This window comes from Dama dama, chromosome 32 (genome assembly GCF_033118175.1).
Source record: "Dama dama isolate Ldn47 chromosome 32, ASM3311817v1, whole genome shotgun sequence".
Lineage (NCBI taxonomy): Eukaryota > Metazoa > Chordata > Mammalia > Artiodactyla > Cervidae > Dama > Dama dama.
The window spans coordinates 45,744,444-45,757,209 of NC_083712.1; the positions used below are offsets into that span (position 1 = coordinate 45,744,444).

General features: G+C 40.7%; 1 protein-coding gene across 2 annotated transcripts in view; it reads left to right on the forward strand.

Moving 5' to 3' along the window:
* The window catches only part of TOP2B (DNA topoisomerase II beta), a 61,683-nt gene that overhangs the window by 46,955 nt on the left and 1,962 nt on the right, over nucleotides 1-12,766 (forward strand). For both annotated transcript variants that reach the window (XM_061134606.1, XM_061134607.1), the window contains exons 28-34: nucleotides 925-1,119; nucleotides 3,405-3,549; nucleotides 3,773-3,934; nucleotides 5,678-5,879; nucleotides 6,797-6,876; nucleotides 10,208-10,318; nucleotides 11,784-11,903. In XM_061134606.1, coding sequence (XP_060990589.1) covers nucleotides 925-1,119; nucleotides 3,405-3,549; nucleotides 3,773-3,934; nucleotides 5,678-5,879; nucleotides 6,797-6,876; nucleotides 10,208-10,318; nucleotides 11,784-11,903 — 1,015 coding nt within the window. The remainder of the gene's footprint in view (nucleotides 1-924; nucleotides 1,120-3,404; nucleotides 3,550-3,772; nucleotides 3,935-5,677; nucleotides 5,880-6,796; nucleotides 6,877-10,207; nucleotides 10,319-11,783; nucleotides 11,904-12,766) is intronic.

Here is a 12,766-nt window from a genome sequence, read left to right on the forward strand (position 1 = left end):
TAGAATGATAGTCTCTTTAGACTTTTAACAGAGAAATTTAAAATTTTTTAAAATTTATTTTTCTCCAAGTAGAATTCCATGTTTAAAAACAAAAGAAAAAATGTAGAGAAAGATATAAAATACAAACTTTTCCTAAAATTGCCTAATTTATTTTTAAGCAGTTAACTCACTTAAAATCTTAGAATTATATTCATGGTAGCAATATGATCATCTAATTTTGAATAGTACAAGGTAAATTACTATTTATTATTAATCATGATATTATATTTATTGGTTTTAGGTGCTTCATTGATTTATTGTCCACATGCTCTAGTTTTATAACCTAAGTCAGAATTCGAACTCTTCAGAATAAGTGTGGTATATTAGTTGCCTAATAGAATTTCTGGAATTTTAATGATCTTTCAAGTATCACAGTATCATGTGTTGCCTTGATTTATACTTTTCTTCTGTTGTTATAAATTAGATGTTTTAAAAATTTGAGACTTTTCCCTGCTGACTTACACATTTAAAAATTAATATCCATTAAGATTCAAGCAAGGTAAAGCAAGAGTAAAGAACGGCTTCATATTTGTTACCAGAACTGCCTTTTTGTATGATTTGCTAGGCATCTGATGATACCAGGTCATCAACAGTCCTGATCCCATAATATGTCATAGGGTTCTAGAATTGGAAAGGGACCATGTAGGTCATTTAGTTACAACCCCCTCGTCTTACAAATGAGAAATTTGTTAGATAGAAATGGGACTACAGCCCAGGCCTTCTGATTTAGAATTGTTTTTTCCTTAGGTTAGATCACTTGAAAAGAAAGCTCTGTTCCTTATTGAGTGAATAAAATTGAACTTTGACTTCTGCAGTTCCAATTGTCTTTTCTGATGAGTTGTTTATGCCCCATCCTCCTCCCCATCCTTAATGATTCCTCTCCAGAAAGTGGAAGCGCAGGAACGAGAAGACGTTCTGGCTGGAATGGCCGGAAAAGCAATCAAGGGGAAAGTTGGCAAGCCTAAGGTGAAGAAGCTTCAGCTAGAAGAGACGATGCCCTCCCCTTACGGGAGGAGAGTGGTTCCCGAGATCACTGCCATGAAGGCAGATGCCAGCAAGAAGCTGCTGAAGAAGAGAAAGGTAGCACACGGCTCCTCCTCTAGCTTGTGGGTGGGCTCCACCTCAGTAATGATGTTTGTAGGAATTTGTAATTTTACTGTGTACTGAAATCATGCTGTATTTTTTGTTTCAAATGTATCGCTATTTCACTGTGATAGGAAGTCATTTGTTCCATGGAAGCAGTTGATCCATACATAGGATGAAGACATATTATTCAAGGACCCACATATATGTAAAGAGCGACTTACTTGATCCCATTTCTAAAAAGAGAGGGAAGTATTCTACTCAGTATTCTAAATTAAAATCATGGAACAATAGCAACAACAAGTATAAACTATAAACTTTAGTTCTGTATCATGACCAGTTAAGGAAGTCTTACAGTAGAAAAGGGTCTGTTTGATTTTTGAAGTAAACTGTCATCTTTTACTATTTGTTTTTACCTTTAGTTAAAAGATCATCAGCCACAGCCTATATCATTGGGTTGATTGATGTTATAGTGGATTTAAAAGCCTCCTGGAGAATGGGGGGCAGTTAGCCGGAGGAAGGAAACATCTCAGAGCTGAGGAGGCAGGAGCCTGATGGTCACAAGGAGAAAGGCTGACTGTTCTGGGCAGGCTGTTTAGAAGCAGAGCGTGCCGGGTGGACCTGGGAACTCGGGAGACGAGCCCAGGCGCTGGCTGAGGCCGGAGGGCTCTCTGTGCAGAGAGAGAGTGGACCCTGGGTGGGGCACTGGGGTGCGGGGGAGCCCTCTCCTGCTGTGCTGAGAACCGGGGTCTCACACATCCACCTACACACAGCTTGCTCTTCTCAGAGATGGCTTCTCTTCTCTCCATTTCCCATGGTGTTAGTCAGGATCCGTTCTCAGCACATTTCTCTGCGTCTTTCGTAGTCTCCCTGAGTGACTGCGTTTGTGCCCAGAGCTTTTATCACTTGATGACTCTTTAGTCAATGTCCTGAAGCGGTCATGGTTCCAGGAGAGCTGGACTTACACAGCCATCAGAACGCCCCCAAGCTCTACAGGTTCAGCATGCCTGACTTAATCCTGATTTTAAAACTCCCCTCCTGCCTCTGCCTGATCTAGCTTCTGGCATGATCAGCCATCACTAACATAGGCCAGAAGCTGATGAGTATCTCATTTAATCAGTAACTCTGTCCTACTGACTGACTATAAAAGAGTCCCAAAATCCACGCTCTTTATCTTGGTCCCCATTAACACTGTCTTAGGATTCAGTATATTTTCTCTGAGGCGGTTTAAGGTGAGTCATATGGCTCCCCACAGTTCTGTCTCGTCAACCAGTCCTGACTCCACCTTCTTCACTTCATTCCTCTGTCTTATCTCTTTCCACCAGGGTGATGTTTCCAAAAGACAAGACTGGTTATTACACAGTGACCCCTCATGTGCAGTGATTTAGCTTCCACCTGGCTGCCCTTGGGCTTCCCAGGTGGCGCTAGTGGCAAAGAACCCGCCTGCCAATGCAGGAGACATAAGAGACACCAGTTTTATCTGTGGATCGGGAAGGTGCCCCGGAGGAGGGCATAGCAGCCCACTCCAGTGTTCTTGCCTGGAGAATCCCATGGACAGAGGAGCCTGGTGAGCTGCGGTCCATGGGGTCTCAGAGAGTCAGACATGATGGACCTTTCCTCTCAGCTCTCCTCGAGGCCCAGCAGACTGGGTCATTGTCTTTTCCCTCCTCACTCTGCTCACTTGGTGGATGTTCCCAAGTCTTCAGTGCCCAGTGGAAAGGGCTCCTTTTCCCTGTTGTCTGTCCTGCCCTGGGCAGGATTGCTCACTTCTCACGGGTCACTGTTCTTTCTCCATTTCAGGGTCAGGGGACTTTGTCTTATGCTTAGCAGTATATGACATGTCATGTTTTATTCTCATAATAATAATCTGAAGATTATTTTTATCATCTTCAATAATCGGAAGGTTTTTTCCTAGTGGATAGAGGCCTGAGCTATAGCAATGAATTTTTTTCAGGTACCTTTTGGTACCTTGTCCTTAGCTTTGAGTGTGAAAGTCCCTTGGATAATCAGAAGCTGCCTTCTTATTTCTTACAGTTTTAAGTAGCTGTCATCTCATAGAATGCACTAATAGATTAGAGTGGTAAGCACGATCATTTTCCATAGCTACATATAAAGCATGGTCTGATGAATGTCATCTCTTGGGGCCTCAGTAGACCCACGCATTCTTTATTCATCTGATACAGAAAAGCTATCTATTGACCAGAAATGTACCTCTAAAGTACATATGATATTAATTCAGCTTTTATTTTTACTGATGGTTTGGCTTTCTTTTTAATGTGTAGGGTGATCTGGACACCACAACAGTAAAAGTGGACTTTGATGAAGAGTTCAGTGGAGCAGCAATAGAAGGCACAGGAGAAGAAGCATTAATCCCATCAGCTCCTGTAAACAAAGGTCCTAAACCCAAAAGGGAGAAAAAAGAACCTGGTGAGGAGCCATTACACAGTTTTTTTGTTTGTGAGAAGATGTGTATGTTCAGGGCATTAGTAGATGCTTTTGACTGTGGTTTTTTCTGGTAGTTGAAGTAATATCTTCAGTTCTCACAAACATTACTTTATAATGAACTTTTAGTTATAATAGTTTTATTTTTTACTAATGATATTTGGATAAGTATTGATAATGTACCTTATTGTTACTCATTTGTTTTTAGGTACCAGGGTGAGAAAAACACCTACATCATCTGGTAAACCCAGTGCAAAGAAAGTGAAGAAACGAAATCCTTGGTCAGATGATGAATCCAAGTCAGAAAGTGACTTGGAAGAAACAGAACCTGTGGTTATTCCAAGAGACTCTTTACTTAGGAGAGCGGCTGGTATTCTGATATATTTTATACTTATTTTATCATTTTTTTGTGGTTTGACAAAGTTAGTATTACTCATAAGTTGGTATTATTAGTATCATCAATATTACTGAAGTAGGAAACCATTAGTATTTCAGAAGGTAGTTCACAAAGACCGAAAAGCCTTCTTTATAGAATGATCTTTTCTAGCAAAGTTGGACATACATTTCTCCAAAGTGAAATTTGGAGAAAGTGTTTTCTTACTGACTTCTGTGATAAAGTTTGGGTTACATTCTGTCGTAGTTTGGAGATGTTTGCTAGAAAACGTACCTTGATGTGGGCTCAGTGGTAAAGAATCCACCTGCCACTGGAAGGGGACGCAGGAGACCTGGGTTCCATCCCCGGGTCGGGAAGGTCCCCTGGAGGAGGGCTCGGCATCCCACTCCAGTGTTCTTGCCTGGAGAGTCCCGTGGACAGAGGGGCCTGCTGGGTTACAGCCCCAGGGGGCTGCAGAGAGCTGGATGCTGAGGGACTGAGCACACGCGTGTGCCCTTTGGTGTAGGGCACGGGCAGTGACGGTCCACAGGCAGTGCTGCGTCCGTTTCCTTGCGTTGTGTCGTCTCTCTCATGTCATGAGAAATTTCCCTACCTCATAGTCTGGTTCATATGCACACAGCATTACTTAGATAATTGCAGTGCCAGAGTTTAGGTTGTAGAATCCCATTTTGTTAGTGTATATTAGTATTTAGCATGTGATTTGATCCTTTGTGAATATTAATTAATTTGAAGTCTTCAAATACTTAAAAACTGATGAGTGTCTTATTTTATAGGTTCTTCTCAAATTTTAAGTCCTAATTTACATAAAATGAAAAAACATTCTTATTGTTTTCTTTGGGAGATACTTTTATATTTCAGGCCTTCAGTCACTAAGTAATTGAATTTCTTTTCCTAAAGTACATAGGTGACAGAGGTAAAAATTTTTTTTTGTTAGACTATAGTTGATTTACAATGTTGCATTAATTCAGAGGTGAACTTTAATACTGTATCAAGTTACATGAAAATTAATTTATTAACAGCTTTAAAATTGTACTTAGGCTTTTCCCATACATTTAAAATGAAGTATTAAGTTGCATAGCATCCAAATGACTTTAAAATTTTATTCCATAGTATATGCTAGAAATTATAGTATAGCTTATTTGCATTATACCAGTGTGCCCTTCTCCATAGTGGGTGCTTTTTTATGTGTTATATTATTTTGCTAATATATTGAGATCTTAACTCTGTTTCTCCTGATTCATCTGAAAAATTACTATTTTTATTATTTCATGGTAAAACTACTGTGAAGAGAGATGATAGAAGTTTTTATGTAAGAAGTTAAGAGAAAGCACTTTCTAAAGATATACAAGTTGTCTTTTGTAATTGCAGAAATGGGGGAATCACATATTAGTAGTCACTTTTACAGTGACCATGTCTCCTTTCCTCACTGTTTGCAGTAACATTTAAGCATGAAAAGCAGCATCCTGATGATCTCATCAGGATCATGTCACGTTCTTCGGACACCTAAGCATGACCCCAGAGCCTCCTGGGAGTGCAGGCTAGACATTAAGACTGTCCGAGTAACTGAGGCCAAACTTGGGCATTTTTATTCTCTAATGCTTGTCTTTTTCTCTTGCGTGTTTTCAGAGACTGCTGAATTATTTTTCAAGTGTGTATGGTTTGAAATAATATTTCACTTTGATAAAGCTGGGTTTAAAGTCATTTTTATTTTTGTCCTAGCTGAACGGCCAAAGTATACATTTGATTTCTCAGAAGAAGAGGAGGATGATGCTGATGATGATGATGACAATAATGATTTAGAGGAATTGAAAGTTAAAGCATCTCCCATAACAAATGATGGAGAAGATGAATTTGTTCCTTCAGATGGCCTAGATAAAGATGAATACACATTCTCACCAGGCAAATCGAAAGCTATTCCAGAGTAAGTAGCACAGCAACAGCTCTTCAGTGACATGTGCAGTCATGTGTCTTGGCCTCTGTCAGATCTCACAGTAAGCACCAAGAAACTGTTAGCATTCTGGGTGAGGCCCTCCTCATTGAAGGAATAAATCTGGTTAATATTGTAGCTGTTTACATAACTGTTGCTTATAGTTGAGAGCATAGGTTGGCCAATGTTTTCCATAAAAATTTGGAATAGTAAACGTCTTAGGCTTTGCAGGCCATATGGTCTCTTGAACTACTCAGTACTGCCACTGTAGCAAAAAAGCAGCCATAAATGATATGTGGATGGATGAGTGTAGTTGTGTTCTGTAAAATTCCATTTAAAAAATTAGGCAGCAGGTGTGTGGGACATAAGTTGACAAGCTTGGTTCAGAGAAAAGTTATGAAGTCTCTAGAATCAGGAGGTTTACTTTACCTCCTGTGCTTTCGCCGTGGTTGACTTTTCTTGCCTCTGGTGCTTGGGAACAGGTAACATGTAGGATATGAAGTTTGTCAACTATTTCAGATTTTTAAGGAAGTATTTTACCACATGCAGTAAAGTATGAGAAATCAGATTATTGCCTCCTCTGACAGAAACTGACTTTCTTCTTGGATTTTTGCCAATAATTTACTGATGTTAAATTCTGAAGTGGTTCTGTCAACCATAAAACTCTGTGGTATTTTGATTTACTTGGAACTTTTGCTTTTCTGTTAAGTAATTGTTTTGTCTTGTCTCTGTGTATGCACACTAATGCTTATGAGAGAGCAAAAAGGAGTTTGGGTGTCCTGTGTTTTACGAAGAGAAACACATGAGAGCTAAACTGCTCTGTAATTATAACCTTGCAATAAATATTATATATACATTTTCAAGGTTGAGATCATGGCTTAAGTGGTGATTAATTTCTTTCTCTTTAATAGAAAGTCTTCCCACGACAAGAAGAGTCAGGATTTTGGGACTCTCTTCTCTTTTCCTTCATACTCTCAGAAGTCAGAAGATGGTATGCTCATTTCATCTTTTCATTGGTTATTTACATATTATTGCTATGGCTTCTTTTATGAGTAGTAAACTTACTTTCTCTTTACATTTTCTTCAGTGTAATAAGGTTTATTTTTTTTCCTGATGTAAATTCCAACTGAATGGTCAATGTTGGCATTATGGTCAATGTTAGCATTATGGAAGCACTTAGGTGGAGAAGCAGGTGCTGACGTGTTTGTGTGGGTGAGGGGTGAGGAGTGTGAGTGTTTTAAGGAGAAAAAAGTATAGACAGAAACGTTGGAAGGCTGAAAATTTTCATGGCAATGAGAGTAGGTTTATGACAGGATGTTTAAAGCTACAAGCCTACCAATATGCCAATTTGTTTTACTAAATTCTAGTAGCTATAAGACAAAACCTTCATAGAAGCAAATTTAATCAGTGTGCATACTTTTTTTAATTGCCTACATTTGTGTGTAGAATTTCTAAGGTCAAAACAAATCTAGTTATATTTGAGTTACTATTTTCCATTTTTTTAATACACATTCATGTAGCTAGATAAACATGTAGACTGTCATCGTTCAAATGCTAAGGTATGTCTGACTCTGTGACACCATGGACCGCAGTGCACAGACTTTCCTGTCCTTCACTATGTCCTGGAGCTTGCTCAGACTCATCTCCATTGAATCAGTAATGCCATCCAACCATCTCATCCTCCGTTGCCCCCATATCCTCCTGCCCTCAGTCTTTCTCAGCATCAGGGTCTTTTTCAATGAGTTTGCTTTTCACATCATGTAGCCAAAGTATTGGAGCTTCAGCATCAGCCCTTCCAATGAATTCCTTTAGGATTGACTGATTTGATCTCCTTGCTGTCCAAGGGACTCTGAAGAGTCTTCTCCAGCACCATAAGTCAAAAGCATCAATTCTTCAGTGCTCAACTTTCTTTATGGTCCAAGTCTCACATCCATACATGACCACTGGGAAAACCATAGTTTGACTATACAGATGTTTGTTGGCAAAGTTATGTGTCTGCTTTTTGATATGCTGCCTAGGTTCGTCACAGCTTTCCTTCCAAGGAGCAAGTGCTTTTTAATTTCATGGCTGCAGTCACCACCCACAGTGATTTTGGAGCCCAAGAAAATAAAATGTCCCTGTTTCCACTTTTCCTCATCTATTTGACATGAAGTGATAGGACCAGATACCATGATGTTAATTTTTTGAAAGTTGTTTCATGCCAGCTTTTTCACTCTCCTCTTTCACCCTTGTCAAAAGGCTCTTTAGCTCCACTTCACTCTATGTCATTATAATGGTATCATCTACATATTTGAGGTTGTTGATATTTCTCCCAGCAACCTTGATTCCAGCTTGTGCTTCATCCAGCCCAGCATTTCTCATGATATACTCTGCATATAAGTTAAATAAGCAGGGTGACAATAATACAGCCTTGACATACTCCTTACCCAGTTTTGAACCAGTTCATTGTTCCATGTCTGGCACTGACTGTTACTTCTTAACCTGCATACTCGTTTCTCAGTAGAAAGGAACGGTGGTTTGATATTCCCATCTCTTTAAGAATTTTCAAGAGTTTGTTGTGATCCACACAGTCAGAAGGCTTTAGTATAGTTAATGAAACTGAAGATGTTCTTCTGGAATTCCCTTGCTTTCTCTATGATCCAACGAACATTGGCAATTTGATCTCTTGTTCCTCTGCCTTTTCTAAATCCAGCTTGTACATCTGGAAGTTCTTGGTTCATATACTGCTGAAGCCTAACTTGAAGGATTTTGGGCATCACCTTGTTAGCATGTGAAATGAGTGAAATTGTGTGGTAGTTTGAACTTTCTTTGGCACTGCCCTTCTTTGGCATTGAAATTAAAACTGACCTTTCCCAGTCCTGTGGCCACTGCTGAGTTCCCCAAATTTGCTGACATACTGAGTGCAGCACTTTAATGGCATTATCGTGTAGGATTTTAAATAGCTCAGCTGGAGTTCCGTCACCTCCACTAGCTTTGTTTATAGTAATGCTTCCTAAGGGCCACTTGACTTCACACTCCAGGATGTCTGGTCCTAGGTGAGAGACCACACACCATCGCAGTTATCTGGGTCATTAAGGATCATTTTTTGTTCTTCTGTGTATTCTTGCCACCTCTTCTTAATCTGTTCTGTTAGATCCTTACCATTTCTGTCCTTTATCATGGCCATCCTCGTATGGGATGTTCCCTTATCTCCAGTTTTCTTGAAGAGATCTCTAGTCTTTCACATTCTCTGGTTTTCCTCTATTTCTTTGCATTGTTCACTTAAGAAGACTTTCTTAGGTCTCTTTGCTATTCTCTGGAACTCTTCATTCAGTTGGGTGTCTTCCCCTTTTTCCTTTGCCTTTTGCTTCTCTTTTCTCAGCTATTTGTAAAGCCTCCTCAGACAACACTTTGCCTTCTTGTGTTTTTCTCTTGGATGGTTTTGATCACTGCCTCCTATACAGGGTTACAAACCTCCATAGTTCTTCAGGCACTCTACCAGGTCTAATTCCTTATATGTATTTGTCACCTCCACTGTATAATCATAAGAGATTTGATTTAGATTGTACTTGAATGGCCTAGTGGCTTTCCCTGCTTTTTTCAGTTTGAGCCTGAATTTTGCAATAAGGAGCTTGATGATCTGAGCACAGTCAGCTCCAGATGACTGTGGATGTAGAGCTTCTTCTTTGGCTGCAGAGAGTACCATCAATCTGATTTCACTACTGACCATTTGGTGATGTCATACATGTGGACAGACAGACATAGATCTGGTACATGTTCTAATGTATATATGGATAATGCATTTTTGAAGGCCTGTCAGAACAGCCATATAAAAGTCTCACTCACACCCAAGTTACCTTTTTGGTTTGAGGAAAGGAAGGATGGAGGGGAAAACTGATTAAATTGAGTGTAAAAGTAAACTGAAGGTACCTACTTGCCTTTTAAATTAAACTTTAATGATGTAAAAATGTTGAATGTTGTTATTGATATTCCTGAAATGGTTAATTAGCTGTGTATATACTAAAATAATCACAGTGAGAACTTTTATTAAATATCTCATTTTAAAATCAGTATTTTTGAATTGATCAGTTTTAAATGATTAGCATTTGGGAGTATTAAGAATTTTTATTACTCTCTGCATTTCTATGTGGTTTTACAGAGTTAACATTTTTGAAATACAACATTGTAATATTTTTATTTCTGCTGTTTGTATATTGTGGATTATATGATCACAAAATATAAAGATTTATTATCTAGCTAGAGATGTCATCAGTAAAAATAAAGTTTAACTACTTAGTGGTCCTTATAGAATCTCTTTACTGAAAAAAATAACTAATTTTTAGATTCAGCTAAATTTGACAGTAATGAAGAAGATTCTGCTTCTGTATTTTCACCATCATTTGGTCTGAAGCAAACAGAAAAAGTTCCAAGTAAAACAGTAGCTGCTAAAAAGGGTATGTACTTATATTTATTTTTGTCAAGCATCGTATAAGTCATATATAGTTGATTTTTTTTATATATAGTTGATTTTAAAGGAAATTTAATATAATTTGAAACTAATTGCACTAGTACTTCAATAGAAAACAGCTCTAAAGTATAAATGTACATACAGAGAATCTGTCTGGTTTTCTCAACTGCTGATGTAATTATTAAAATGTCTGGCGGGTCTCCTTTTAAAGCTCTTATAATCACATGTGCTGCTATCAAAAGACAGCTCTCTAGTACCGGCCTGCTGTGGCGAGACTGTCCTCGCGCAGCTGGTCGTGGCCGCGGGGCCTGCCTCACTCGTCCCTGGAGCCGCTGGTCGGCTCACGGGGCCCTTTTGTGAGTCAGGTGGCTTCTCTGTTCCACAGCCTCAGGTTGCTTATCAACAGGCTGAGCTGAGTCACGAATCTGTTACTAGCACTAAGGCACATCCCTTGAAGGAGGTGTTAGTGCTCCGTGTTTAAAAGAGCTTCACTACTTAGCCAGCAAGACAGTAAACAGTTTGGAATGTACCTTTAGCATTTGAAAAGGGTGGCACATATCCCACCCTTGTAGACACACATGTATCAGAGGGGCAGAGAGGCAAAGAAAGGCCCTGCTTCCTCCGCACACACCAGGACCCCGGTGAGAAATCGTCTGGCCAACGGGCCTCTTGCCTGCTTGCCCTCGGCCCTAGTTCTTCACCGGAGGACGCTCCTCCGCGCTGCTGTCCCCGCCCCGCGACTGGTGGCCAAGGGGAGCTGGTTGCGGTTCTCAGGGCTCTTGCCTTCAGGCTGGCTCACTCTGGTTTCATACCAGCCGTCAGATTTCTCGTGTGGTTAAGTGTTCAGTGATGCCAGGCTCCACACCCTACCCGTTCCCAGCTGCCCTCATCGCCTCCCAGACAGCCCTAACTGCAGTGTGTGTGAGGGTTGGGGGGCTTCTGGGGCGCTGAGACCGAGACAGGCCCTCAGCTTCCCTGCGAGCATCCTGTCTTAATGGAACACTGGAGAGCCACCCTGAACACGTGGAGCCAGTTCCTCTCCCAGTGATCAGCCTGTTTCCTTCTTCAAGCTGTTCACTCCCGTGAAACCCAACAAGAGTTCGGTGTTAACTAAAGGCCAGCACAGCCGGCATCCACCCGCCCTGAGGCTCTGGCTCAGGAGGATGGGGGTGACCTATTCTCCTCTTCACTCACTCATTTTAATGGCCCTTGTTTAAAACGTCACTTGAATTATCAAAAGGCAAGTTACGTATAATAAAAAGCATTTTGTCACCTATGAGCAGTTATTTGCCTTACACTGGCAGCAGATGAGAGAAACATTTTATTATGTAAGGTCACTCAGTTCCACATCAGCAGTAAGAAATCCTGTCATTACGGGATTCGTTCGATTCAGCTTGGGTTGCTGGTAAGTAATATTCCATTGATCTGTGAAATGGATATTTGCTTAATAGGAAAACCGTCTTTAGATACAGCCCCTAAGCCCAAGAGAGCCCCCAAACAGAAGAAAGTAGAGACTGTGAACTCTGACTCAGATTCTGAATTCGGCGTTCCAAAGAAAACAGCACCAAAAGGTGAGGATAATCTTTGTGTAACCATCTTCAGCACATTCCATGTGCAAAGTGTTCCTTTCTTCAACTCGTTGAGTTTAGAGAGACTGGGTACCTGGTTTTAAGTAGCTTTACTCCTCAGTAATTCTCAGTGATTCTAATGATCAGTGCTCAATTAAATCCTAAGCAAGTTAAGTAGCAGTTTGGTCCAGTCAGTTTGAGTCTCAATTTCTTGATTTATGAAACAAAGACCTCTCTTGCAACCAGAGAATGGGTTAAAGACCCCCTGCAGGGGACTCACTGGAAGCCATTCCTTAAAAGGCAGTGAGGGCTCCTCCTTAAAGTGTGGGACTCCTTGCAGGAGGCTGGAGCAAGGACTGGCAGGCAGAGCCCGGTCCTCATCTGGGTGTGGAAACAGCTGTCCTCAGGGCCCCTCCGGGGCACAGCACCAGTTCCTCTCCAGGAAGAGGAGCTTCGGGTCATCAGCGGTGTTTTCTATGTAAGACGTGGTTTCTCTATGGGTAGCTGTTCCGTCTTTCACCACCTGATAGGATACTGCCGTCAGCATGTCTATTTCTTAAAGTGGTGGCTGGGGTAAGGAAATACATAGATATACCTGGCCCCAAGGGGGAACGGGGGAGCTGGGGAGAAACAGGGGCGCGGGAGGTGGACCCATTCAGTGCCGTCCCAAGGCCATTTAGCAGTCTTTCCTTACCATACAATCTAGCCATAGCTCCTGAACTGTAAAAAATTTAGAGTTAGAGTTGCCATTTTCTGTCTCTGGCTTCATTGTAGGAACATTTGGTAACCATTCATATTTTACCTTTTCGCTTTCCTCCTCCGATAAGAATGAAGTAGACAAAAAAACCTAGGCTACACGGGGGTGA